Consider the following 23,852-nt stretch of genomic DNA (forward strand, 5'->3'; position numbering starts at 1 on the left):
CAGTTTAATTAATTCTCAGATTAAATATTTGTACTAATTTGCCCGTGCTCATCCGTCCTAATGTAATAGATCTCTGTGAAATGTTGTGTTTACTCCGCGACTGGCTCTGTCATCGTCCGAGCCTCTCGCGGCCTTCCTCTTTCTCTCAAATTTGTTCGCCGCACCGCGCTACGGCTTCGCCAAAACACAGTTAATTACGATCGCGCGTACTAATTACTAGAATAGGATAATCGCGCGGCACTTTGCACGGCATGCCCGACATTAATTACACCCGACGCGTGTACTTTGCCGCCGCGTATTACGAAGGCTGGCGCGAATAAAAAACAACCGCCAAACTTTATGATCCAAAAAACACGGGGAGTTTATGCACGCCGGTTAACAGATATTAAATACGCTTGTATTTGTGACGCCGGTTGAAATCGTTTCGCGATCGAAAAAGTGCAGGGAATAAAATAGCTATTACAACGTGAGATATACCGCTCGACTAATTTAATCAAATCGACGTATGAACATACAAAAATGTAAAACTGAAATTTAGCGCGCATGCAGGTGCCGCGCGTATTTCCATACGCGAAAATCTCCGTATTATTAATAAATAGCCGATGAATCATGGTTTTCCGTCACGTTCGTTATTTAATCCAGCAAACTCGTACCGCTCGCGATCTAAAATTGCCGGAGGGAATTATTCGAATTAACAAGAAATTAACGCGCGGCAAGGTAATTGGGAGCTAAGCCGCGGAAGAATTACCGTTGCTGAAAGCAAAGCGACACGGCGGTGATTTTCAATCGCGCGTAATATTTTTGAAAATATATTTAGAGAATATGCCCGGCGAATATATTAAAATCGTTATTCATTCGTATCGTCGTAATTTCAAGAATCGGCAAAGCACCGCGCTTCATCTTTCCGACGACTGTAAAATTCGCGCGAAAACAATCTCACGAAGTTTTTGTTGCTATAAGTGGATTTGCGAGTAATAACATTATCATTCTCGACCTAAGGAGCTTAAGAAGCTATAAGCAACCGCGAGTTAAGCCATCGGCAAACTTCTCCCGGTTCAAATGTAGGATTACGGGTATTTCTTGATCAATATTACTCGCGTTTCGTGTAACAAGTGAGACAATGGCATTACCTAACCCCTTATACGGCATGTAGTATAACATCGGTTGCGTGGAAAAAAAAAAATAAAAATAAAAAAAAAAAAAAAAAAAAAAAGAAAAAGAAAACGACAAGCTGTCAATTTCAGATGAAAGGCACACGCGGCTTAAGATATTATCTCGCGTATTCCTGCATAACGATGCCGAGGTTTGCTACGTATCGTAACATTGAGGAAGCAATTGTTCGTTCGCGATTGCCCCATTGTTAGACCATTTAGATATGTTTCATTGGCGGAGACGTGCACGAACGCAGGTGGAGACGACGCCACGGCCCTTTGGAAATCGCATCCGCGCCATGGGAATGGTATGCACGCGCTCACCACGGGAATCGTGCAAGGCATGCAATCAATGCATTAAATAAGCCCCCGCGTTCAATTTCGAATCTGATGTGGCGCGGTCTCCTTTCGCAAGCCTCGCGTTTCCACCGCCGGCGCAGTTTTCTCGATCTATTACCGAATTACCACGTTTCCGTAAAATAATCTCTATACCGCGTGCATGTCGAATAAATCAAGTAAGAAGAAATAGCATTAATTGTTAATTATTTGTGCAAATTATATTTTTTAATAATACGGGACGTGTAAGAGTAAGGAGTATAAAAAAAAAAAAAAAACCATTTATCTTTCTTTTCTCTCGATTTGAATTATAAGAATAAGAATAGTGGCTTTTAAAATATGTAATCTCAACGCTATTTGGCATCTTGCTCCGTTACTTGGCAATTAAAATGCAAATGGGCGAATTACGGTTAGGAGGGTAATTCGCGATCGATGGAGTTATTTAGTTCAAATGACCTGTTCGTGTTAATGGCGATATGAGGAGAAAGCGTATTTATGTCACTCGATATCTGAATTAATTGTCGAGCGAAAATACAACGTTGCATTAATAACTGCCCGGTTAGCATCCAGGTGGCTGTGACCCGACACCATCCTCGCTCGCGAAAAGCGGTTCCCTGCGAATTTGTGTGCGCGCGTTCCAGTTTCGTTTCGCAAATGAAAAGACGGAGACGACAGAGCCGGCCGGTGAGTTCGAGTTTTCTCCTTTGCGCCTCTTAAATCTCGAGCGGAGACAAATGAAGCTGCGAAAGTCTAGGCGCGACTTACCGTTAGGCGGGAACTCGTAGAAGAACGCAGATCTCGGGCTCAGACAACTGGAACAGAGGAAAATTACGGTTAAAATATGCTAACAATTAAAGGAACGGCGCCGCTTGGCAAACCGCCCGGGCGTCTACGCGCTTTTCCGCTCCGGTTCCCATTCGTTTTTCGGCCGCGACGGTATTTTCGCCGCGGTGCCAGTCAGTTACCGAGCAAACACGGTCGATACGCGGCTACGCCGACACGGCCAGGTATCGATGTTAAGCGTAATAGAATGATCGGTCGTTGGGATTTAATACTTCCTTTGATACGCGAAATGGATCGGCCAGTGCCGCATGTCGATACGCTGATAATAAATTTACTAGTGTTTACGGAGTCAATTTAGTTAGCGCGTATTATTTCAATTTAATACGTATTACAGCGGCGCCGATTCGGCTTCTCGATGAAATTTGACGCAGTTGTGCGTAAAATAGCACGGCAAATCACTTGCGAAATACATTCCTGCGAGAATTAATTTCAAAATCGAAAACGAAGCACTTTAAACATATAGCAAAGAGAAAGAAGGCACACAAATTATTTCTGGAGTATTTAATATACGGCAGAATTGTGTGAGTCGGTATACTTTTTTTTTCTCCCCCCAAGTTCTGAGCGAATAATTAATTAAAATACATTCGACGCAATTGCGGAGGTCATGCGTAAATTCCGGCGTACATCTCGAAAATATGTGAAGTATTGTGTCGTCGTAAATGGCGGTATTCGCCGGAGTATTCCAAGTATCCCGGGGCCGGTAAACGCGGTCGATCTCTTCCGGTGGATCACGCCGGAATTTGCGCGCGGCGATTTCCGGCGTTTCAATGTTAAGGGTTGAGTGCGCGCTAATCGTCTTATTGGCTGATCCAACGTTCTCGTTTCGATCGAACCGCCTGCACAAAGCGATCCAGGAAGTCGAGAAGTGTCGCGAAGGGTGCAAACATACGTACTCGCGTACGATGGTGGACGACGGCGAGTGCCGGGGGAGAGGGGGTGAACGAGCGAGAAAGACGGAGAGAGAGAGATAGAGAGAGACAGAGGCGAAGAGAGGTCGGCAGTTCACGTGCCAGAGAATCGGTAATAGCGCGTCGTATCTTGCCTCAATGTATCCTGATACAACGCGCCGTAATACTAACCGCATACTAATAGGGCCCTTTGACGAAAAGCTAACATCTCTCAGCGGGTAAACCGCGCTGCAATTCCGGTCAGGCCACTCCCGGCCTTCTCGCCCGGCGCAAGCCTCTTCCTCTGTCTCCACCTACGGTCCACCATTCGGAATCGATTGCCTGGAGTGGCTTCCTTCTCCCCGATAGATTCGTAATAGATTCCGCCGACAACGTAGTACAAACGAAGAACATCCTTTCAAAGATCGGCATCGCACTTGGAATTTGCAATAGCTATAAGCTCCGCTATCCGTTCGCGTCGATTACAGAGACGACCGGGAGAAGAAAAGAAAGAAGAAAAAAAAAAAGGACCCGGCAGTCCGACGAAAAAAGCAAAACGTAGAGTTTCTCGTCTCCTCGTGTAATTAAATCCTCGGAAACTTATTAAGTTACACCTTATTGAATCCCCGAGTTATTTACTCGTAAAATCGATCGTCGCCGATTTGTCAGGCCGAATCGAACGTACGACTGGTATTGGACTTCCCTTCCCATTAAGCTTATGGCGTCCAGGCTAGAAGGCCGATTACTTCTTTCTCAGGTAGCGTCGTTATGTGCCAAGTGCCAATCGATTTCCAGTCGTTAAGAGCCATGATTATTACGGCGAGTGAGGGTGTCAGAGAAAGAACGCGGTACTTCCGCGTCGAGCGACACAAATGGATGGTAAAACGTTTCCGCCGCTCGCGCGGGGAATCCTGATGAAGCCGCGGGAATGAGAGTAAACGCGGAAGCTGATATAAAATATGCAAGACGGCCTATCGCGGGTGTTTCGTATGCGATTGAAAACTGTAGGAAGCCCCGCTTCGCTTCTGACCTGTTCGCCGTTGAGCCCGAGAACACTCGAATATGCAAATTTTTCCGATGGACCCCCCTCGGACACAGGCGTTTCCGAGCGTTGCCATTTTCGCGTTATTTCTCTCACTTTTTGCACGCGATTTCTTCAGAACTTCAGGACTTCATATTTTGTTTATAACGTATATATATATATATATATATAACGCGCTCTCGGAAACGTTTCCGAAATCTTATCGGATTTATTACGCATCTCGTATATTCCTTTCGCAGCAGTTTCGCAAATTAACGAGTATAAAGAAACAATTTCGAAGGAAAGCCTCGTACTTTTTACATTCAGCGAAACCATGTTGTGCAATTTAGCGTCTGGAAACAAATGAGGGGAAGAGGAGGGAGAGGGTGCATTCAAAATTTTATTTTCCGGGGCGTGAAACACGCCTAGTCGAATTGCAAACTGGACTCGGTATTTTTCGGACGAAGGCATGCTTGCGGTTAACACCGAATGCCCGGTGCGCGGGCTGGCGAAAAGGACAGGGCATAGAAACGGCACGTATCCGGTTTGCTGCATTAACGTGATTCCAGTATAATCACGCGCGATACATTTGTAATAATGTGAATGAATTTACGAGAGAATAGCAGTTTCCGTCGTTATTCACGGGCGCACGTTTTTCGCTGAAATTTCAACAAAGTCCCCCCGTTGTTTTTCCTCGACAAAAATAGTCTCGCGTGTTTCCGTATATGTATAAAATGTACCGTTACCGTGAAACTCGCGTTTAGCATTACGATATTGGATTACGTTTTTAATAATCATACTCTTTTTTACGTGCGGGAAATAGGTACTAAGTATTCGAATTCAATGAAACCCAACGTGCGCTTGTGCAATTTTTACGGGCGCGCAATTCAGTCGTACGGCGCGATGATGCAAAATAACGAAGCGAGCCTACGCGAGAACAATGTCTTTTAATGAGCCACGCGGTCGTTAGCGACTATTGCACGATAATAGTAATGGAGGTGATTTTTCGGTGATCGTTCACTCCGGCGTTATCGGTATAATAAACAACCTCGCGGCGAAAATAATGAGGAAGGACGTCCGAGTAATCAGGCTAAATTAAAATACGCCGCGTTTGGTAATCGTTCCGCGTCCGGCGTGTAAATACATCCGCGTCGCGCGTAATACGCGCGAGAAACAAACCGCGGTGATTCCCGGGAGCTTATTTCGGCGGCGGGGTTCGAAAAAATCTGTTTTGTTCAGCGGGATCGATCGGACGGAACGCAGCGCGGACCCCGGCACAATCGCCGGCCGGGCCGGATGTGAGCGCGCCGAAATATGGCAAAGGACTAAAACTGCGATTACACGCGGGATAACGGGCGCGCGCGAGGTCGAGAGTTCCGCGGCGCGGATATAATCGAGCGCGCGCATTCTGCCGATGCAACGCGACGCGACGTGCGCGCCGACGAGTCGATAGGATTACCTGGCCGTCGACGCGACAAAACCGACCATCGGCCGTAGCTGTCAGCACGTCAGTCAGGCTTTACTTCGCCGCGTTATTGTCCGTTTATTAATTTATGACCACGGCCCATGCGATTGTTTATAACGTGAATGTTCCGGCCCCCGTGCGCACGCGGTTGAGCCGCTCCGGCCTATCATCAAACGGCCGATTAATTCTATTATCAATTATTCCGAGGGTCTTATCATTAAAATGATACAGTGACGATAGCGAGGCTCGGTGAAGATAATGAAAATCGAAACAGCATCGTCGAGAATCAGATTAAAAAAAAAAAAAAAAAAAACGATATGCAAGAATGTGGTAAAGAAAAATTCAAATAAGCACGTAGAGAATTCGGATAAGAGGAATTTAATATATTTATCACGACGTATAGTTTCCGCGCACAAATTGGCAGATGATTCTTATAGGAGACGAAATGAGACCCGCGGATCATAAAAAGAACCCGACCGATCCACTGCATTATGATAATGATGTTGCACTCGCGCGGACAAATGCCCCGAATGGAAAGACGTGCAACCGGTCGGTCCGGCCAGTCGGTTGCATCATCACAGAGTGATTCGTTAAACGCATCATCGGCCTCGTGACAAACGGCCGGCAGTCCGTCGGCCGTGTGCGCAACCGCGTATAATTAATGCAAGCAATCCATTCGTCAATCGGACGCGATAGCCATCTATGCGTTGCTAATGAATTCCGCGATCATCGTCTAGCCGCTTCAACGCGCGTTTCGACAGCAGGCACGACGGATTCTCTCGCCCGAGAGGCGGATAAAAGGCGGCTGCGCGCAGGATCGAATTGCAACATGCACTCTCCACTTTGGAATTCCACTCGGGGGATTATATTTCATCTCAATATCATTTTTAATTTTTATTTATCACATCGACCGCGTACGTAACTATCAGTAATTTGCAAGAATTTATCACCGAGACAAAAAAAATTGACTTTATTAAAAAAATGTATTAAATTTATTCGCAAATAAATAATTCACCGGTCGTGCGATTTGTCATACCGACGAGAATATTATTATCGTGCCTTCGGCGTGCTTATCGGAAACTGTTAGGTCCATAACGTGAAAGTCTTTAAGATAAAACATCAAGTACGAAACGCGCGCACTTCGTCGACTGTTTTTCTTTTTTTTTTTTCTCTTTTTCTTCCTCTCAAGGTTTTGCAACCCGTTTTATTGCAATACTATGCAGCGTGTTTGCATACGTTTTACGGCGTCGCGATAAATTATCATGAACTCGGTAATTATTTTTGCGTATGCGAATAACTGCGCCCGATTTCATCGCACCGACTTGTCGAGTGTTGCGACGAAATTTATGAATCTATTAAAAATTCCGCCTAATGCCCTTCGAGAATTTTTCTGCAGCCAGATAAGTTGCCAATGACACGCAATAAAAGCGTAGCGCTCCCTAAGGTATGTTTATTTTTTCGTTGATCATCGTCGTCTGATTATTATTATTCTCATTTTATTGACCGTCCTGAGAACTGTGATGCAAAGTGTTACCTGATAAAAATAGCAATTAAATAACTGCGTAAAACTGACCGAAATCGGTTTGATTGCTTGCACATCGATAATGACATAATTATGAACGAGGTGCTCCTCGAGTTTCCTTAACTCGAAACATAATCATGTTACAGTTGACTAGCTTATTTCCAAGATAGATTGCGCTCCAATTAAATTGTCTCTATTTTACAATAACTATTACACACTTGCATCTTCCACCTGATCCTTTTAATTTAAAAGAACGACGGACGAGCGCCGTTCGAAGAATGCCATTTTCGATTCCCGTTATTTACTGCTACAAAATACCAATTAAATCCGCAAAAAGCTTCCAATTGATCGTTATTTCCAAGCAATTAATTTTATAGTCGCGGGGAATTAGTACTATTTCTAGGTCGGACGATAATTAATCGGTATGTCAATATCCATTTATAAATAGTATTTGTACTTGACAAAGTTCTGCAAATTGTACGCAAGAGAAGCGACTGTTTTCTCAATTAGCATTGGCAAGATTAACAAAGTCTCGTGACTTAAAACAAAAAAAAAAAGTGTTCTTTAGATATAGATCCAAAAATTAACTTCAGCAGCCTCGTAAGTGTCGTCGACGATCCGCTTGATCTGCGGCAGCTTACGGTTTTCTCATGAGAATTCAATGGAATTAGCTCGCGTTTTGTATCATTACGGGACCGAGCCGGTAGTGCCGAGCACGCGGATACGGCCCGTGGAGGTGTACTCATTCGCAAAAACGAGCGTGCTTATCGCGGCAGTGAGAGGAGAGAGCAATTTCATGAGTTCGGTGCCGTGGTTATTCGCGCGTGCACGAAAACAGTCGATGGCCACGGCGCGATAATGGAATTTAATAATGCGATATGCGTCTTCTCTCTTCCTCTCTCGCATGCCCTCCCCAGCTTCAGTCGCCCTTCTATCCTTTCCGCCCTCATCGTCTTTCAGTTTCTCCTCCTCGTAACGATGCGGCATGGCACCGTCGAGCAAGTGCACAAGCATGTCGGGCCAAGCGCGCTCAGTGGCTCGGTTCGCCGGTTAATTAGCCATTAAATATCAAGCAGCCGGCACGAGACTGCACGCAGATGGTATTTCGGATCAGTTAAAGCAGTTAGCAATGGGCAATTACGGATAATAAACAGACTGCGCGACTGCGGCAGCGAACGGCGCGCGTGGCGTGTTGTACGAATGGCTCGTGAAACCGACTACCGTCCGTACGGCGCAGAGACGCATAAAACTCAAAATACCGCAAAGTATAATGGATTTTCGATGGTCGAGAAAAAAAAAAGAAAATAAAATTGAATATTCCGCTCTCCAGATTCGGTACGAAGGTGAAAATTAATGCGAACCGGTACGAGGGATTAACGCCGGGACTCTTAACGTCGCGCGCGTTAAAATTAAAAGCGCGCAGAAATTAAAAACGCGGTAGGCCCGCGAGGGCGGAAATATTTATTTCGCGTTGACAGCCCAATTTCAGATCGACCGTGTTTCGCATCTGATACATTCGCGCGTGTCATATTTCTTCGCGCGAGGCGAATATCGAGCGTGCCCGTAAAAATACCGGCGCTTCATGAACATGGAAATTCGGTGACGGAAATACGCGCGTTCGCGAATCAGTCTGCGTTTGTTTCAAGGTGGATTAATTAATCGGCGAGCCCAACGTAGCGAGTCAACTGGCTAAACCATTAACATCAATATTTTAATTAATCCCATGTATTAAATTTGCGCGCGCGCGCGTTATCGAACTATCCAGATTGAATTCAGTCAAATGTGAAAATCGTTCTGTTCAGAGCTTCCTCGGATTTGTTACATTCGACGAATGTGCTCGATGTCGGACGTTACTGATCGCGATTTGAGCGCGTGATCGATTGCGCTGGCTTTTTCTTACCGTAACGAGTCCAGCGTTCAAGTAAAGTAGCAGCAATTGTTTTGCAACAGTCGTACAACTCCCGTTTATTTACGATTTAATTAGAACACGTGATTAATTTGAACACTAAATTATATATATATATATATATATATATATATATATATATATATATATAAAATAAATAGTACTTAACGAATCAAATAATAATTTATATATTTTTCTAAATTTATAATGCGAGTTAAATTTTTTATTCATTAATTCGTATTTTATATTTCATTAAATTTGTATCTCTACATCGTTACATCGGTTTACATTCTACGCGTTAACGAGCGCGTTTCAAGTTTTAACGTAAAAATTTTACTGCCACTTACTTGAACGAAGCCCTCGTCTTCAACGAACAAAAATACCAACGCTTATAAAAGACAAAACGCCGAGACTTTCTTACCTTTGGTAAGTTGGCTGAGGTCCACCCGGCGTTACGGCGGTGGTCGTGTTTTGCGTGGCGAGCGCAAGCTTCTGCTGTCGATGTTGGAGCATCTGCCTGCTGAAGACCCCGTATCCGAAGCCATAGATTTCATCCTCCTCCTTGTCGCTGAGGCAGCTTGAGGGCTGTGCAAAAATGAAGATCGTTCGCTCTTTTCCTCTATCTACGGGACGGTAGGTTTTGCTTGCGCAGCAGTACCGGCTACCACTTACGTTGTAAATGGGGAGGAGACACGATAAGATATTAAGAACTTGTTACGTAGACGTAACGTTGCCGTGCCACGAAATTTTGTGTAAAAGAAAAAAAGAAAAAAAAAAACAGTTGATAAATGACATAAGATTTCATCGATCTTCGCAGCAGCGCTAGCCTTAATAATCAATTGATTCATCAATTGCTCACGTTTTCAAAACACGATTAGTCGCGAAGAGAAAGACCAAGTAACGAACAATAACCGATTTAAGCCGGGCTCGATAGGGTCTACATGGTTAATCGTCTTAAAGGGCTTTAGGAAGGAAGTTACTCAATAAGGAGGCTACGAATCCACAAACGTAAAATGAACTTGAGCGAGGAAATTCCCGTCAAATTTCTCCTTTTGCTAAGCATACGGTCAAATGCATAAAAAAATATAATAATAAAAAAATAATAATAATAATAATTAATTGAATATTTCGTGATGCAGCTGCATGAAAATAGTTGAAGCGTTATTTTGTCTTCACCTTATGAATAAGTTTGTAGTTCATCGATTGCTCGGTATATACGCGATTGTCTGCGTCTGACAATTTTCTTCGCGACAAAATTGTCCCTCCGGCCGTTGTCGAAAAGAAAGAAAGAGACAAATGCCGGTATTGAATCAACTGGACGTGCACTTCTCCGCGAGTTCTGTCCCTTCGAAAGCAATTTGGCCAAGTGTCAGGGGAGTCGAGTAATAAGGAGAAATCGCGGCGATAGACAAGCTACTATATGTCACTCTATAACCGCATTATGCCGCTCGCGGAGGCAATAAAAGGAGGGTACCCGACCCCCGCACGGGAAGGGGGCAAATAAAAGCGAATATGAGGGACTCGCTCACCGAGTATTTTCCGGGCACGTAAATGGGCTGTGAATGACTGGTGGTGAGCTGGGTGTTGGGCATTCGGGCGGACGCGCTCGTTTCTCGCCGGCGCAGCTCCTCGAGCGGCTCGAGGACGTCCCCGTAATGCGTCCTGAAGAGATCTGCATATCTCGAGGCAAGTCCCTCCAAATATCCCCTCTCGCCCTCCTGTAACACACGACATCAAACTCGTTAGAAATTCATTAGAAATTCACCCGCGGAGTGAATGGGGGGGGGGATGTAAACGAAAATCCGGAAACAGTGGGGGGATTAACGATTTTATTAAGCCGCAATGTCAAAAATTACTTGCGCGCGATTAAGCGCATTTGTATAAAATGCGCAATAATTTTCTCGCCGGTTGATGAATTAATAAATAACTGTAAAATTTCGAACGCACCATAAGATCAATTATGTTGGAAATATGTATGGAACGCATTTAGATTAATTATTGAGTTATTTATTAATGAACGCCGACAAAAGCACGGGATTTTCTCCCGTATCGCAAATAATAACGAATGGCAGACGTTATCTGAGCAAATGGGATAACTGCGTACGCTTTTTCCGATACAGTCAGATATGCATTATTACAATTGTAATATGTTTAAATAGACTTCGCTCTTACTACGCGGATATTGATTTTATTCAATATACAATGCAACGCATTAAATATATCAGGTCCGTTCTCTTCCGCTAGATATATAACTTGAATTAATTCGTGTAATAAATTAAGTAATATAAAGAGCATTTGTTATCGAATGAACTAATATCCCCGAGACGTTTTCGCGCATAAAAAATGCGCGCGCGCTCACATACGCGCACTCAGGTTTTTCAAATCAAGCAAAGTCGGCGGAGCGGTGTATGATTCAACAAGGTAAGCGCACGAATAGACGAGAGGAAAGAAAAGTCAAACGTCTAGGAGAGAACGTACGGTCCGGGAGAAAAGAATGAGAGAGAGAATGGGAGAAGCGGACAACGGGAAGTAGAAAGAAGCCGAGGATAAGGATCGCTGTACGACGACGGTTGGTGTCACATTAATATTTCAGGATTCCACTTCCGTTGCTCTCCGATTCGACTCTCGGCTCGTAGTTACTGTGGAAGGGCCGTGTCCTTCCCTTTTATGGCCGCGAGGAGGAAGCGAAGGCGGATAGGTAGCGGGCGTAGAGAAGTCCGTGAAACCGGGGAAAGCTTTGTCTGGCACGAATCGCCTCCTATTTACACTTTAAGCGACCTCCATCTATCCTCCGTCTCTCGGCTAGGTCTCCCGGCAAACGATATTTCGCGGTTGCTGCCGCGGTCGTCTCTTCCGGATTTAAATCCCATTTATAAATATTCCCCTCGCGCGGTCGCGAGTGAATTACGCGGAAGTTACGCTCGACGCAAAGGAGCGGTTCATCTTTCGCGCTTCCTTTACGCGGAGGGCGTCGACAGGTTTCACGCGCTTCGCGACAAAATGCGGGACGTGTTTGCTTTCATAACAATTAGGTGACAAAAATGGATCGTATCTCTCGCGCGCGGTAAAAAAAAAAAAAGAAAAAAAAATGGAATACAAGATGCGTCGTTATACCGTAAAATGCAGGCTTATTGATGATAACGAGCAAACAGTGAAGCAGTTGCACACTTTTCTTTTTTTCTTTTTGTTCTTTTTTTTTACGGTTGTTACACGTTTTGTATCTCAATAAAATCGATTTGTTCGAGCTATCAATCAGAGCGCTTTTTGTCGGTTTTATTTCACGGTTCGTAATAATTTACGTTTTTCAGAGCATGACCTTTGCCCGGTATTCACGGCGAAATAAAATGCGATGTGAAAATGAAAAAAGCGTGAATCAAAAAAAAAAAAAAACCCATATGCGTGACTAATCCCTTCGGATGTGCGCCGCGCGGTACACATTTCAACAATTCGGTGGCCGTTTCGTAAAATATGTCGCTACCACATATGAGACCCCGTTCATAAGAATTCAAAATTCGTGACGACGCATCGTCTAATATTTTAATCACAGTCAAATGTGCCGGGCAGAGTCCGTAACGATGTACGCGCGACACGCGGCATGCAACGCTCGATATTCAATGAATCGCTCGACGGAATGGAGTCATCAATTGCAGAACGTCAAACGTCAAGATTTTCATTACGATATAATCTATTCCGATGGAGGTCCCATCTCCACCCCCGGGGGCGAGTTAGAGAAGACATTAAGGCGAGTGTCGAAGACGCGCGAAGGATGAAACGAATGGAACGAGTCATCGTTCCGCCATCCGTGCCCCTTCACGTGCCCGGTTCCCTCGCCTCTTTATCGATAATCCGCGAGTATTAATTAGAATTCCAATCTTCCGATTTAATACGATGTCTCTCCTTCCCCTTACCGCGGGCTCCCAACACTTTCCTTCGCAGTTCCGACCTCTTCCTTCCAACCTCTTTCTCCTTTCCGGGTCTCCACCCTCACCGGTCCCTCTCATCTCCCCCGTCATTTCCCTACGAGGGGCTTAACGGTCAAACTGAAACTTTCAAATTGAGAGCGCATAAAGCGAACGAATTTTGCACGCGCGACTCTTTGGAACTTTATCGCATCGTAAATTAAAATTTCATCCATGAACGGATAATTGAGGGGTGATTAAAGCGTTCATTTTACCGAAACCGCTTGGTGAAAATGTCTGCAGGAATGTCCTCGCGGTCGGCAAGACTTCTATCTCGCTCCGTTCCGACGTCTCAAGAATCGCTTCGCAATCGTTATATTTGTGCCGGAGAAGCGATTTCAAACGGCTCAAAGGCCGGGCTTCTTACTCCGACGAATTTTCCTCATCGCGAACGATTAAGAAATCTATATTTCTGAACGATAAAAAATTTAATAATCCATCGATATCGCGTAAAAATGTAAAAGCACATGTAATAAATACATAATAACAGAGCTTCGATGTCGCGGTACATAATTGGCTAATGGAGAATTACCACGGGAAACATAATTGCACTGGTGGCCCGTGCCGCTCTTAACGAGCGCCGGGTTTCAGCGATTAACCGGGTTTTACAAGAGACAATAAGATTTCTTCCGAACGGCAGAAACAGTTGGCGCGCGCAAAGGTATTTCTTTTTTTTTCCACGAGCTAAGGACCCGAGTGGAAATTCATCTAGCTATTCTGCGTTTGCAACTAGTGGTTTAATCGCGCAGATTAAATATATTTTTAGCTAGTGACTAGCTTGGTATACTAGCCATAATTTATAAGAAAGTAATTATTATTTAGTAATTATTAGTATCTAGCCGCTACCGTATAAGATTCTACTGTAAAAAATAAACTTGCGTCATTAAAAAAAAAAAAAAAAGCGATTGTCCAGCGCGGGCAATTTAGCGAAACAATTATTCCAGGCAAATAACGAGCTAGTAAAGCATAAATATCTAAACGTTTTTCGCCGGCAAACACGAGATAAATCACGAATTGGCAAGCTAATTAAGAGATAATAGTTAAGTTCAATTTCCACTCGGGGTATTCGTACCTAGGTAAAAGCTAAGTCCCGCGTTGCTGTTTTACCGTGCTACCGTTACCATTCGGTGGGACCGTTTCATTCTAACGAGAAAGCGGCGTGCAACATTAGTTACCTGGTCCGAGTCGGCGGACATCCGATGAACAGCACGACAACGACCGCCCCCTTAGTTGCTCAATAACAAGGCGCGCATTGTAATTATGCTTTCTCCTCCCCGTCATAGATTCTCTGCAAAGCTACACGATACCGTCGCCACGTGAGAACCGTGCCTCTGACCGAGACAATTTTACGAACGACGGCGACAGTTTCGGCGTGACAAACGACGCCGCTGCATTACTACGACGCGCACGTATCCGCCTTATCGTTCATCGAGTTTTTGTCAAAATGGATCTTCATTAACCGCCGCGTAAAGCAAAATGAGAAAGATCGCGCAGAGAAAGGGAAAGGCTAAATAAATAACGAAAGTGTGCTAATGCGTTCCGGCGAGCATCCGCGCTGTGCATTCCATAATGGAAATGCTATCGCGCATTTTCACGTTGAAATTTTCCGCAACATATCGCTCGCGCATTGTTCTGCACTACGCCGTGAATAAGCGAATTAAAATAAAAAAAAATTAAAAAAAAAAAAGAAAAGAAAAAAGTCTACTGCGCTTTTGCGGTTGGCGCGGGATTTTCCGCGAGCAATGTTATCGCCCTCGCGGAAAAGATTACGCACAATTGACAAGTAAGCCGCTCGAAGTTGACGGCCGATAATGTTCTGAATTCTCTGTGGCACTTTTCGAGTCTCTCGGATATTATGGAGAATCGAGCGCGCGTCGAAAGAATCGCGGACGAAACTCGAGAGAACAAAATATATACTTCTGCCCTATTTATCTTTACCGTTCGCTTCCGGCGGAGTTGGCGATTCCTTCGGCTAACTTTTGCATTCCCGATGCCTCTCTTTTCTTCCCCCGCATTGTCGGGACTCAAAGGTGGTCAGCGATGCGCGCGTGATCCACCTCGCTCAAGGGGATAAAGCCCGCGAAACTGTTAACCGTTAAGAAGCGAGGGAGCGGATCGAAAAATCAAGCGCGTCCGTCGGCTCTCATATTTCCTTTGAAGTAGGCAAACCCACTTTCAAGAGTGTTAACATTGCCGAGCGCGGCACAACTTTCCGGAAAATTATTTTACTCCGGGCGAAGGCAATCCCTATTGACTCGCCCGCGATCGCTTCGACGAGGTTGCGGGATGAGAAGGAACGGCGGGGCGAAAGAGGGCGCAGGAGGGCGGGAACGAGGTAGCGGAGATCGGGAGGAAGCGGTCGAGATGAGATAGAAGAGCGGAAGAAAATTGAAAAGTCAAGAAGCTCGCCCTCGCCCCGCCGACGTGCTCGAGTTTAACCGCGCACTGCAAGACGAACTCTCCTCGCTTCTCCTTCTTTTTATATCGGTCTATTTATCCATCTATACCTTAAGTTTTCTTTCTCTTTCTGCCTCCCTCCACTTCCCGGCGACTCGCCCTCGTCCTCCCTTTCGCGGTACTTTGTCCCTTTGCTCTTTTACATCCTTATTTCGTACCACGCGAATGCCGCTTTTTATTCAAGAACCCGGGAAAAAAAAGAAAAAAAAAAAGAAAGAAATTATTCATCGACCGATTGACGAGACGGTGCGAACGAAATGTGCAACAACGATCAAGGAGTACATTTCCCGATGGAAATTATTCCTGAAGGTGTGTATCGTTTTTAACGTCCGTCCGATTAAACGCGGGGAAAACGAAGGATCTTCATATATATAAATATAAATACCAAAGAAACGATAGCCGTGCGATCGCGCTTGTTTTCGCAGCAGAATGGCATACGCGAGTGTTTGCCGGCGAACGAGCTCGCCTCTCGTGGAGGCGCATATCGATTTTGCATAGGAACGACGCTTTTCGTCCGCTTGAAATCCGAGGCGCGAAGTAGACGGCGGTTTTACGATAATTGGGCGGCCCGTGGAAAGCACTCTGGGCACTTCTCTCACGGGCGCGACGGAATTATTTTCGGGTGGTCCCCTCCAACGGGCGTTGCACCCGCCATTAGCGAAGGCCGAGTCCCGACGTATTCATTTCCTCACCCTCATTATTTACATATACTTCATTTACCCGCTTTCGCGTCCGGGGCCCGACCATCGACAAAATGTAATCCGCGAAAAGCCGGGCCGGGTCCGCCCGGCAATCACGATCTTCTCGCGTCAGACAAACCCCCTGGATTCACGCTCGATCGAGAGCCTCGGCTTGATAGCGAAAGAGCGATTCGCGTACTTATTGCTGCCGATCGATCGGGCTAAAAGCGACGCGCCGGAAGATGGACTTCCCTCGTTAAAAACGCGTCGCTCGTCAGGCACAAGAGACTATTATCTTGCGCGCTGTTAATGCACGCTCATCTCACGTTTTTTTTTTCTTAGTTAATGCCGACGAAATAAAAAGAAAAAACTGCCTCGCTCTCGTTTACCGAGTATCGCTCGAAATGGCAATTACAAAAAGGCAGTTTCCAAAAGACGAGCTGTACGCAAAATAATCGAAATAATTCTTAATACGAACTTGTGGGAGGGGGTTCTTCGAGACGAGGCCTCGTCGGGGTTCGATAAGGCGAGCCGCGCCGCGTAGTTTCGGTACCGCGACGAGGCGAGAGGGCAAAGAGGAAAACGGAATAACGGAGAGGATAGAGCGCTAAGAGGCAAAGGTCGGCGAGTAATGCGCAGCAGACTAGTCCACGAGTGGCGTGGCGTAGTGGATGGTCGGTATTTCGTTCCCTTTTCAGACTCGACGAAAGCTTCGACGTCAGGATTTCGGCGTCAGGCTTAAGAGCTGCCGCCTTAATCTCCGCTTGGCCAACCAGCCTTCTACACTCCACAAGCCCTCCGTCGTCTTTTCACCGCGTCTTACTCCTTTTCGGACTCTCATCCTCTTTACCGCGACGGCCGCCGTCAACATCGGGCGTCGGGCCGTCTTCCGCCATGGCGAAGCACGTCTCGCGGCAAAGCACCGTGGCTTCCATTTCTTTCTCTTTCTCTCTCTCTCTCTCTCTCTCAACTTTTATTTTGACCGTAGAAGGACCGTGGAATGTTTACGGAACCCGGAAGTTAACGGTGGATAAGAGCAAAGGGCTGATGCCATCGGAGGCGGTGAGAGTTCTTCTAAATGGAGATTGCGAGAAGTGATGCGTGCGCGTCGCTCGAAATCCTCGTTCCCGCAAGCTCGAAAAGGAAAGAGAGAGAAAGCGAGAAAAATGCTTTTTTTTTATTTCCGCGTCGGCTTTATAATCGCGCATCCGCCTTTCTAAAAAAATATTTAAATACTTTGACGACGAAAATAATTTACGCACACTTTAATCTTTATGATTATCGATTAATAATCAGACTTCTTATAAAAAAAAAAAAATTATTAAATCTTTTATAAAACCGTAACTGCGGCAAATGTTTAATTTGTAAAAACTACCCTCAGCTTTTTCGCCGGCGGACGAACTTATCCAGACGAGTTTCGTCGAAAGTCCCGGCGCCCTAATCCCGCGGGAATTCTCTACCAATGCACGAGCAAATACGTACGCGCGTGTATATACACTTCGAAACGTAGCCGCCCGTCTACTAAATTTTAATCACAAAAATGCATTGCGTATTGTGCCGGCTGTCGGTGGCTCAGGGGACGACGGGGGTAGACAACGTCTGCTAGCGGATGGATATGTTACGGAGCAAGGTAAAAGGGGTGCGAAAGGGGCGCTCCGACGTTCGAGTGGAAGGATCGAGAGGAGCGGAGGTTCGCGAAAAAAAAAAAAAAGAAAAAAGAAAAAAGAAATAGAAGTCGATATAGAAAGGAGTGACAGAAGTACGGCGACGGCGAGAAGCGATGAGGATGGAGCACGGCGTGTGCACGAATGGATTGTAGCATTGTTAAACGCGCGAAAGCGGCCCTGACAAATAAAAAAAAAAGAAAAAAAAAGGAGGCTATTGTCAGTTTAACGCGCACGGTGTTGTTTCTCGTTATTCGCGCCGCGGACTTCCCAAAAGTTCCGCCGTCTCTTTTCACGATCTTCGCGAGACATCCCCTGGTCCGCCTCCCTATCCGATACGCGTTTTACCAGCGCCCGAAACTTCTGACATTAAAAGCACCTTGTCGACAACGATTTCAACATCGCGCGATCCCTTGTGATATTAATACGAGATAAAAGTTGAGTATAGAATCGCGCTGTGTTTTTGCGCCGGTAATGTATCTCCTAAAATTAAAAAAAAAAAAAATAATAATGAACTTCTCTTTTAACTGCGTTATTGTGTCGACACGTTGTGCCGTTAATAAAGCACAGTGTGCTTGGAAATTTATTATTCATCCTTTTTGTTTCCGATTTTTTATTCTTTCGCAAAATGCAAAATCGGTTGTCGCGTTTAATGCAAGAATAAAGAGCCGCGGTTATAGGATTAAGCGATATTATTCAATGTGCCAATAGATATTCGCGGAAAGCGCTGTAAAAATTTGGCCGTTAATCTTAAATTAATTTAAAAAAATTTCGTAACTGGAAATAATATACGGACAAGCCACTGATTATAATACAATATAGCCTCAGCATTTGCGTGGTGTACATTAATAAAATTGTAATTTCGGACATTATCAAAATTATAGAAACTGCCTTTCTGAACGCATTTTGCATCTGCTGTTAAAATTTCGTTAATACATATTTTTTTTTTTTTTTTTTTTTTTTTTGTTGCCGTTGCGACGCATTTCAATGTTCGCGTAAACTAAAGCACGTAATTATTTGAACTGCACAATCTCATGGGCCTTGGGAAGAAAGAGAAAAAAAAAGTAATAAATAAAATAAAATAACAGACAAGTTTTTTAATCCAAGTTTGGGCTTCAAAAACCTGATTGAGCACGGGAACCTTTTCGTTGTTGCGGCGCGAGTTGTTGCGGAAATAAGCCCCGAGGCGTCCCAAGTATTAGGCGTACAAGTCCGCTCATTTCCGGCCGTAATCACTGAAGTAACGCTAGACCCTCGTCACATCTGGAAGTGGGTATATTTCATTTATTTTCAAAGGCCGACCCTTTGAGCAATCTCTGTGGCTTGCGGCTACTGAATCGTCTCATCCGCCACGGTTGGTTTTCACTCGACTGTCGGTATATGGTTGAATTACGAGCGGCACAGAGGCGGCGCAAAGAGCAAAGGGACAAGATTTGAATTGCTAAAATACCTTTTCTGGCCGATAAACCGCGATCCTTCTACAAATTTTTATACGGAAGGAAGTAGGCGCATAATTTCGGATACCGCCGCGCTGATCTACAACTCCTTCGTATAAGAAAAAAGAAAAAAAAAAAAGTAGAGCGCGATAGTGCGTGATCCATTTCAATATGAAACGCGACAACTTAACAACCGTTTTGAGATTAATATTCTCTTTGAATTTTGTATAAATGACACTTCCATGCTCTTTGTGCTCTGCTCACCTACATTTTCCGTATTATTTTTTCCACCGACATTGATTCGTATATCACAATGTCCTGAAAACGGAGACGAAATATTTTAAATAATCACCGCTATTGTAAAATGGAAAATAATGGCACGGCGGGAATAGGTGTAGGTATCGCATCAACAAAGGCAATTCACGATCATCAGTGACACCGGTATCATTGAAGTACGACACAAAGCGCAGCGGCGGGCAGCGAGCAACATGCGTGCTTTCCCATTACGTGTTTGTTGCATGCTGTTCGTTCAGTTAAGCGTTGAGCTGTAATTCAGTCGTGCCAGCACGTCGATCATTGACACTCGTTCTCGTCGGATTATATTAATTAAAAAGAAAAATAAAATAAAATAAAATAAAATAAAATAAAGAAAGCATTGCCGGGAAAGATTAGAGACGCGAGAAAAGCGTAGAAAATAATAAAAATCTCCGATCATACTCGTTTTCTAATTATTCATATTAGCGAATCGAGACGTAGAATGGCGTTTGCATTATTCATGAAGATGTCACTGGCAACAGATATATTTATCTCGCGCCGCGACGGAGGAAGAGTTCAATAACCATTAGCGCATGGCAGGCTGTTCGGTAGCTGTTCCGCGGCATCGCGCTCTCGCAGACTTAACCACGTCGTAAAAGAGACAAGAAGTCATTAGGAGGACATTCGCGAGCGAGACGCAGAAGATGAGAGATGAGGCAGAGACGCGCCGTTCGGTATCGAGCTAATAAGACGGAAAATCTAACGACGAGCACCGGAGCAGTTAATTACTTATAGACGCCGCGTGGTGCAAACATTAATTAACATGCGAGCGGAAGAAGCGCGAGAACGCATACGTGCATTAATAAGAGTCGGTTTCTTGCTCCGCGTGCGCTCGCCTTCGCGCATTCGCCCTCTATATCAGTTGATTTTTTTTTTATCCCTCCTAATTTTTTTTATCCCTCTCAACGTGTATATCTTGCTTTGTAACCCCAGCAGCCAGCGATAATAATGAGAAAAGCTCGCCCCCTCCCCTTTCTGACGGCGTCTCATTAAAGACAGCACATTCAGGTGTCAAGTTTGAAATTTTAATTAGTAAAAAATCCAATTCTCCACGCGTACGACCAGTTATCTTTCCTCTTTTGCGTCAGCGTTTTCTTTTTCTTGCCCTTTTTCTTTCGCGCCCTCGCTCGTTACGTTCGCCAGCTTGGCAATGAGAGTCGGCTGCTCAAAAGCCTCGAACGTTTCAATTAATGTGGCCGCAGGATCGCAGACTGTCGCATTCGATCGCGTTTGTTCTTTTTTTATTTCTTTTTTTTCTGATTGCACTTTGCTAACTTTATGCTCGCGGAAAACTTCAACCGCTTACAAATGCGCTTGCGTTTCTTCAAATAATTATTTTCAAAAAGCTTGAAAATTTTGCCGGAAAAACAATGTATTATCTATTAATTATATTTTATAAATTTTATGTAATTATAAATGACAAAGAAAAATATCTTACAACATAAACTATTATACTTAATCGTTTACACGAGAGAGAGAGAGAGAGAGAGAGAGAGAGAGAGAGAGAGAGAGAGAGAGAGAGAGAGAGAGAGATATTTGACCCACGGCTTTTATTTATATGCATAATTATACGGTAATAGAATAACGGCAAATAGAGTTTATGAAATAATAATATCGTTTATGGAAAGCGAGAAAAGCCAGTTGTTCTTGACCACATAAACGTCCATTCATGGTAAAACAAAGCAAATTTAGTCTGGAAATGATGAAAGGAAAAGCTTCCATAATCGTGAACACGCTTTGACCAGCGTGTTGAGTATTATTAATCCTCAAGCAATCCAGCACGCTGTAATGAGCAAAGAACCTAATTACCAGCCAATCTAAATCGAGCCTGCAGCTTAATTAATAATGAATACGGATTACCTTGCGATGGTTTAAGAAAAATGCCATGATTAATGCGCAATACAAAAATAATGGTTCAGAATGTAACGCGAAAGATTTCATTAGTCATTTTGTCAACTGTTTAATTAATATCAATTTATTCAAATACATGTATAATATCAATTTTGTAATTTGGCTATTAAATGATTAAAGTTACTTTATCGCGTGCGATTACCAGCGGAATCAAGTTTGCAACAATTATTGCTATTGGCATTGTTCGTATCGATAAAAGCGTCCGTAATGAATATGCGGTAACAAAAACATTTCATGTATTAAAGAGATTCATTTATTAATAGAACTAATGTTAATTAGCGTACACGGCCGCGATAAAAAATATTATATATAATTTTTTTTATTAATTTTATTAACTAACATATCGGCATGTCTACATTAATATTTTTCATTTTATGTTACAGTCACCGGCAAAACTGTACAACTCCGCTGAAGTTCATGCAGATTGGTAAGTCGCATTATTTTTCTTTTTCGTAGTTTGCAATTGAGGCCTCTTAAAAAATCAACGCGCGCGTGAAAACGCATACGGTTATAAAAATATTGTACGGACTTTCGTCACGTTTACATAAGCGTAATTTACAAGTTTGATAAAAGTTTCACTGAGCGAGAACCTCCCGCGAAACTTACTTTGTTCAATTATATCGCATTACGCGAAGAGATCTTATAAGTGTATGTCAGTCGATGTAATTGAGCACTCTAAAAGCCGAGCCGGCTGTTTCCGGCTCACGTTCGAGCACGATCCAAGATAGTCCGCGATAAAAGCGCAATTGAGCTTCTTAAGTCTCTCGAGCGATCCTTCGCAACGAAATAACGCGATCGGAGCGTCTAAGGAGAGAATCAACGGCGGAGCCCGTCTCTAGTTCGCTAGCCGATTGTTCGCCGAGCGAAGCCCCGGGTTTTCCGCGAGGCAACATGCGACGCGGTTGAAGGAAAGAGGAGCAAGAACCGGGAAAAAGAGGGCGGGTGTGCGATTTAAGGAAAAGTTGAGAAAATCTTGGGAATCCGATTACAGGAGCGGGCAGCGCCCGCTGACTAGTTGGCAGTCGGGGCGGCGGTAAGACGGAGAGCCGAGCCGGGCAAGTCCGACAGTTCGACGGCGACGGGAAGGTGGAGAGAGTAGACGCGGGGGTTGGCCAGTAAAGTTGTAGCGAATCAGTTTCGGTGTCACGTAGGTATTCCGTACCACGTTCTCGTACAAGGAGAATAAGGCGCGGGTGACTGGATTGCAAAGGAAAGCATCTCGAGGTGATGCGAACCGGCCGGGAAGAAAAAAAAGACCGCGCGTAAATGTATGTATTGTACGCACACGTGCGCGCGCGTTTGCACAGTTAGGAGAGAAAGAGGGACACGCGGACGGGTCGTGCCCAACCACAAACGGGGTTGCAATCGGGTTTGGCCGAGGATGCGATACATATCAGCCGACAGCGCGCCGTTATTCAATTTACAGGTCGGTCCCGTTGATTGTGCACCTTAATACCATTACCATGGCCGCCACCTTTGGGTGGGATTTCTCTTCCCCCTGTCTTGTAACGACGGTTCGAGACACGGCGGTCGTATTTACACTCACGTGTGAATTTCAGACCCCCTCCTCCCCCCCCCCTTAGGTTCGAGAGGGTGAAACACCGTCGTCGACGATGGTAACGACGACGAGAACGACGACGGCGACGGATTTCGCCGTCGTTGTTCCGTCCTTGTTCTCAGCGGCAGGGAACCGATAGTTAGACGCGAACGTGGCCGTGTCGCCTATTAAAGTTCTTACACTCTTGGAGTTATCTGCTTACGTGATGTACGACACGTGTTACGTAAAATGTGATCGATAGCGTTTTCACAGGTGCGCTTGATATCGCGATTTATCCCGTCAAACAATATAAATGTCATTTCCATTTGATCGCTCAATTACCATTAATTAAGTCAACGCGATACTGCGTATTAAAATGTTGGTCTCTCCTTTCCGCAAATATCAATCAAAAGTGCAACTAAAAAATTACGATCTCTGCAGTTAGACCGATGCAGTAAAATTTTCACAAAATAACGTAATAAAATAGACGAATGTATCATGTAAGGCTTATTTAGGTCGTTAAATTATAATTATTATTACGCCTCCTTATAGCTGTTTGTTGAGCTTAATCCCCTTTTTTATACGATACTTACTCGATATCGAGTATAAAGTTATCTTATCTTTACGACGTTTACTCCAATAAAACTTGTCCGCGGTGTTGAATAAACGGCGCGATGCTTAAACGTGACGAGATACGTGGCGCGTGGCCGGGAAGACGCAGGCATGCGAATTAGCCCCATACTTGGCCGGAACGTTGCAGGA

General features: G+C 44.5%; 1 protein-coding gene across 7 annotated transcripts in view; it reads right to left on the minus strand.

Moving 5' to 3' along the window:
* Nucleotides 1-23,852, minus strand: part of LOC139102339 (SAM and SH3 domain-containing protein 1) — a 253,641-nt gene that overhangs the window by 57,005 nt on the left and 172,784 nt on the right. For all 7 annotated transcript variants that reach the window (XM_070656222.1, XM_070656214.1, XM_070656204.1 and 4 more), the window contains 3 exons: nt 10,661-10,849; nt 9,553-9,716; nt 2,253-2,299 (listed from right to left, as the gene is read on the minus strand). In XM_070656222.1, coding sequence (XP_070512323.1) covers nt 2,253-2,299; nt 9,553-9,716; nt 10,661-10,849 — 400 coding nt within the window. The remainder of the gene's footprint in view (nt 1-2,252; nt 2,300-9,552; nt 9,717-10,660; nt 10,850-23,852) is intronic.

Source organism: Cardiocondyla obscurior, linkage group LG01 (assembly GCF_019399895.1).
Source record: "Cardiocondyla obscurior isolate alpha-2009 linkage group LG01, Cobs3.1, whole genome shotgun sequence".
Classification (NCBI taxonomy): Eukaryota; Metazoa; Arthropoda; class Insecta; order Hymenoptera; family Formicidae; genus Cardiocondyla; species Cardiocondyla obscurior.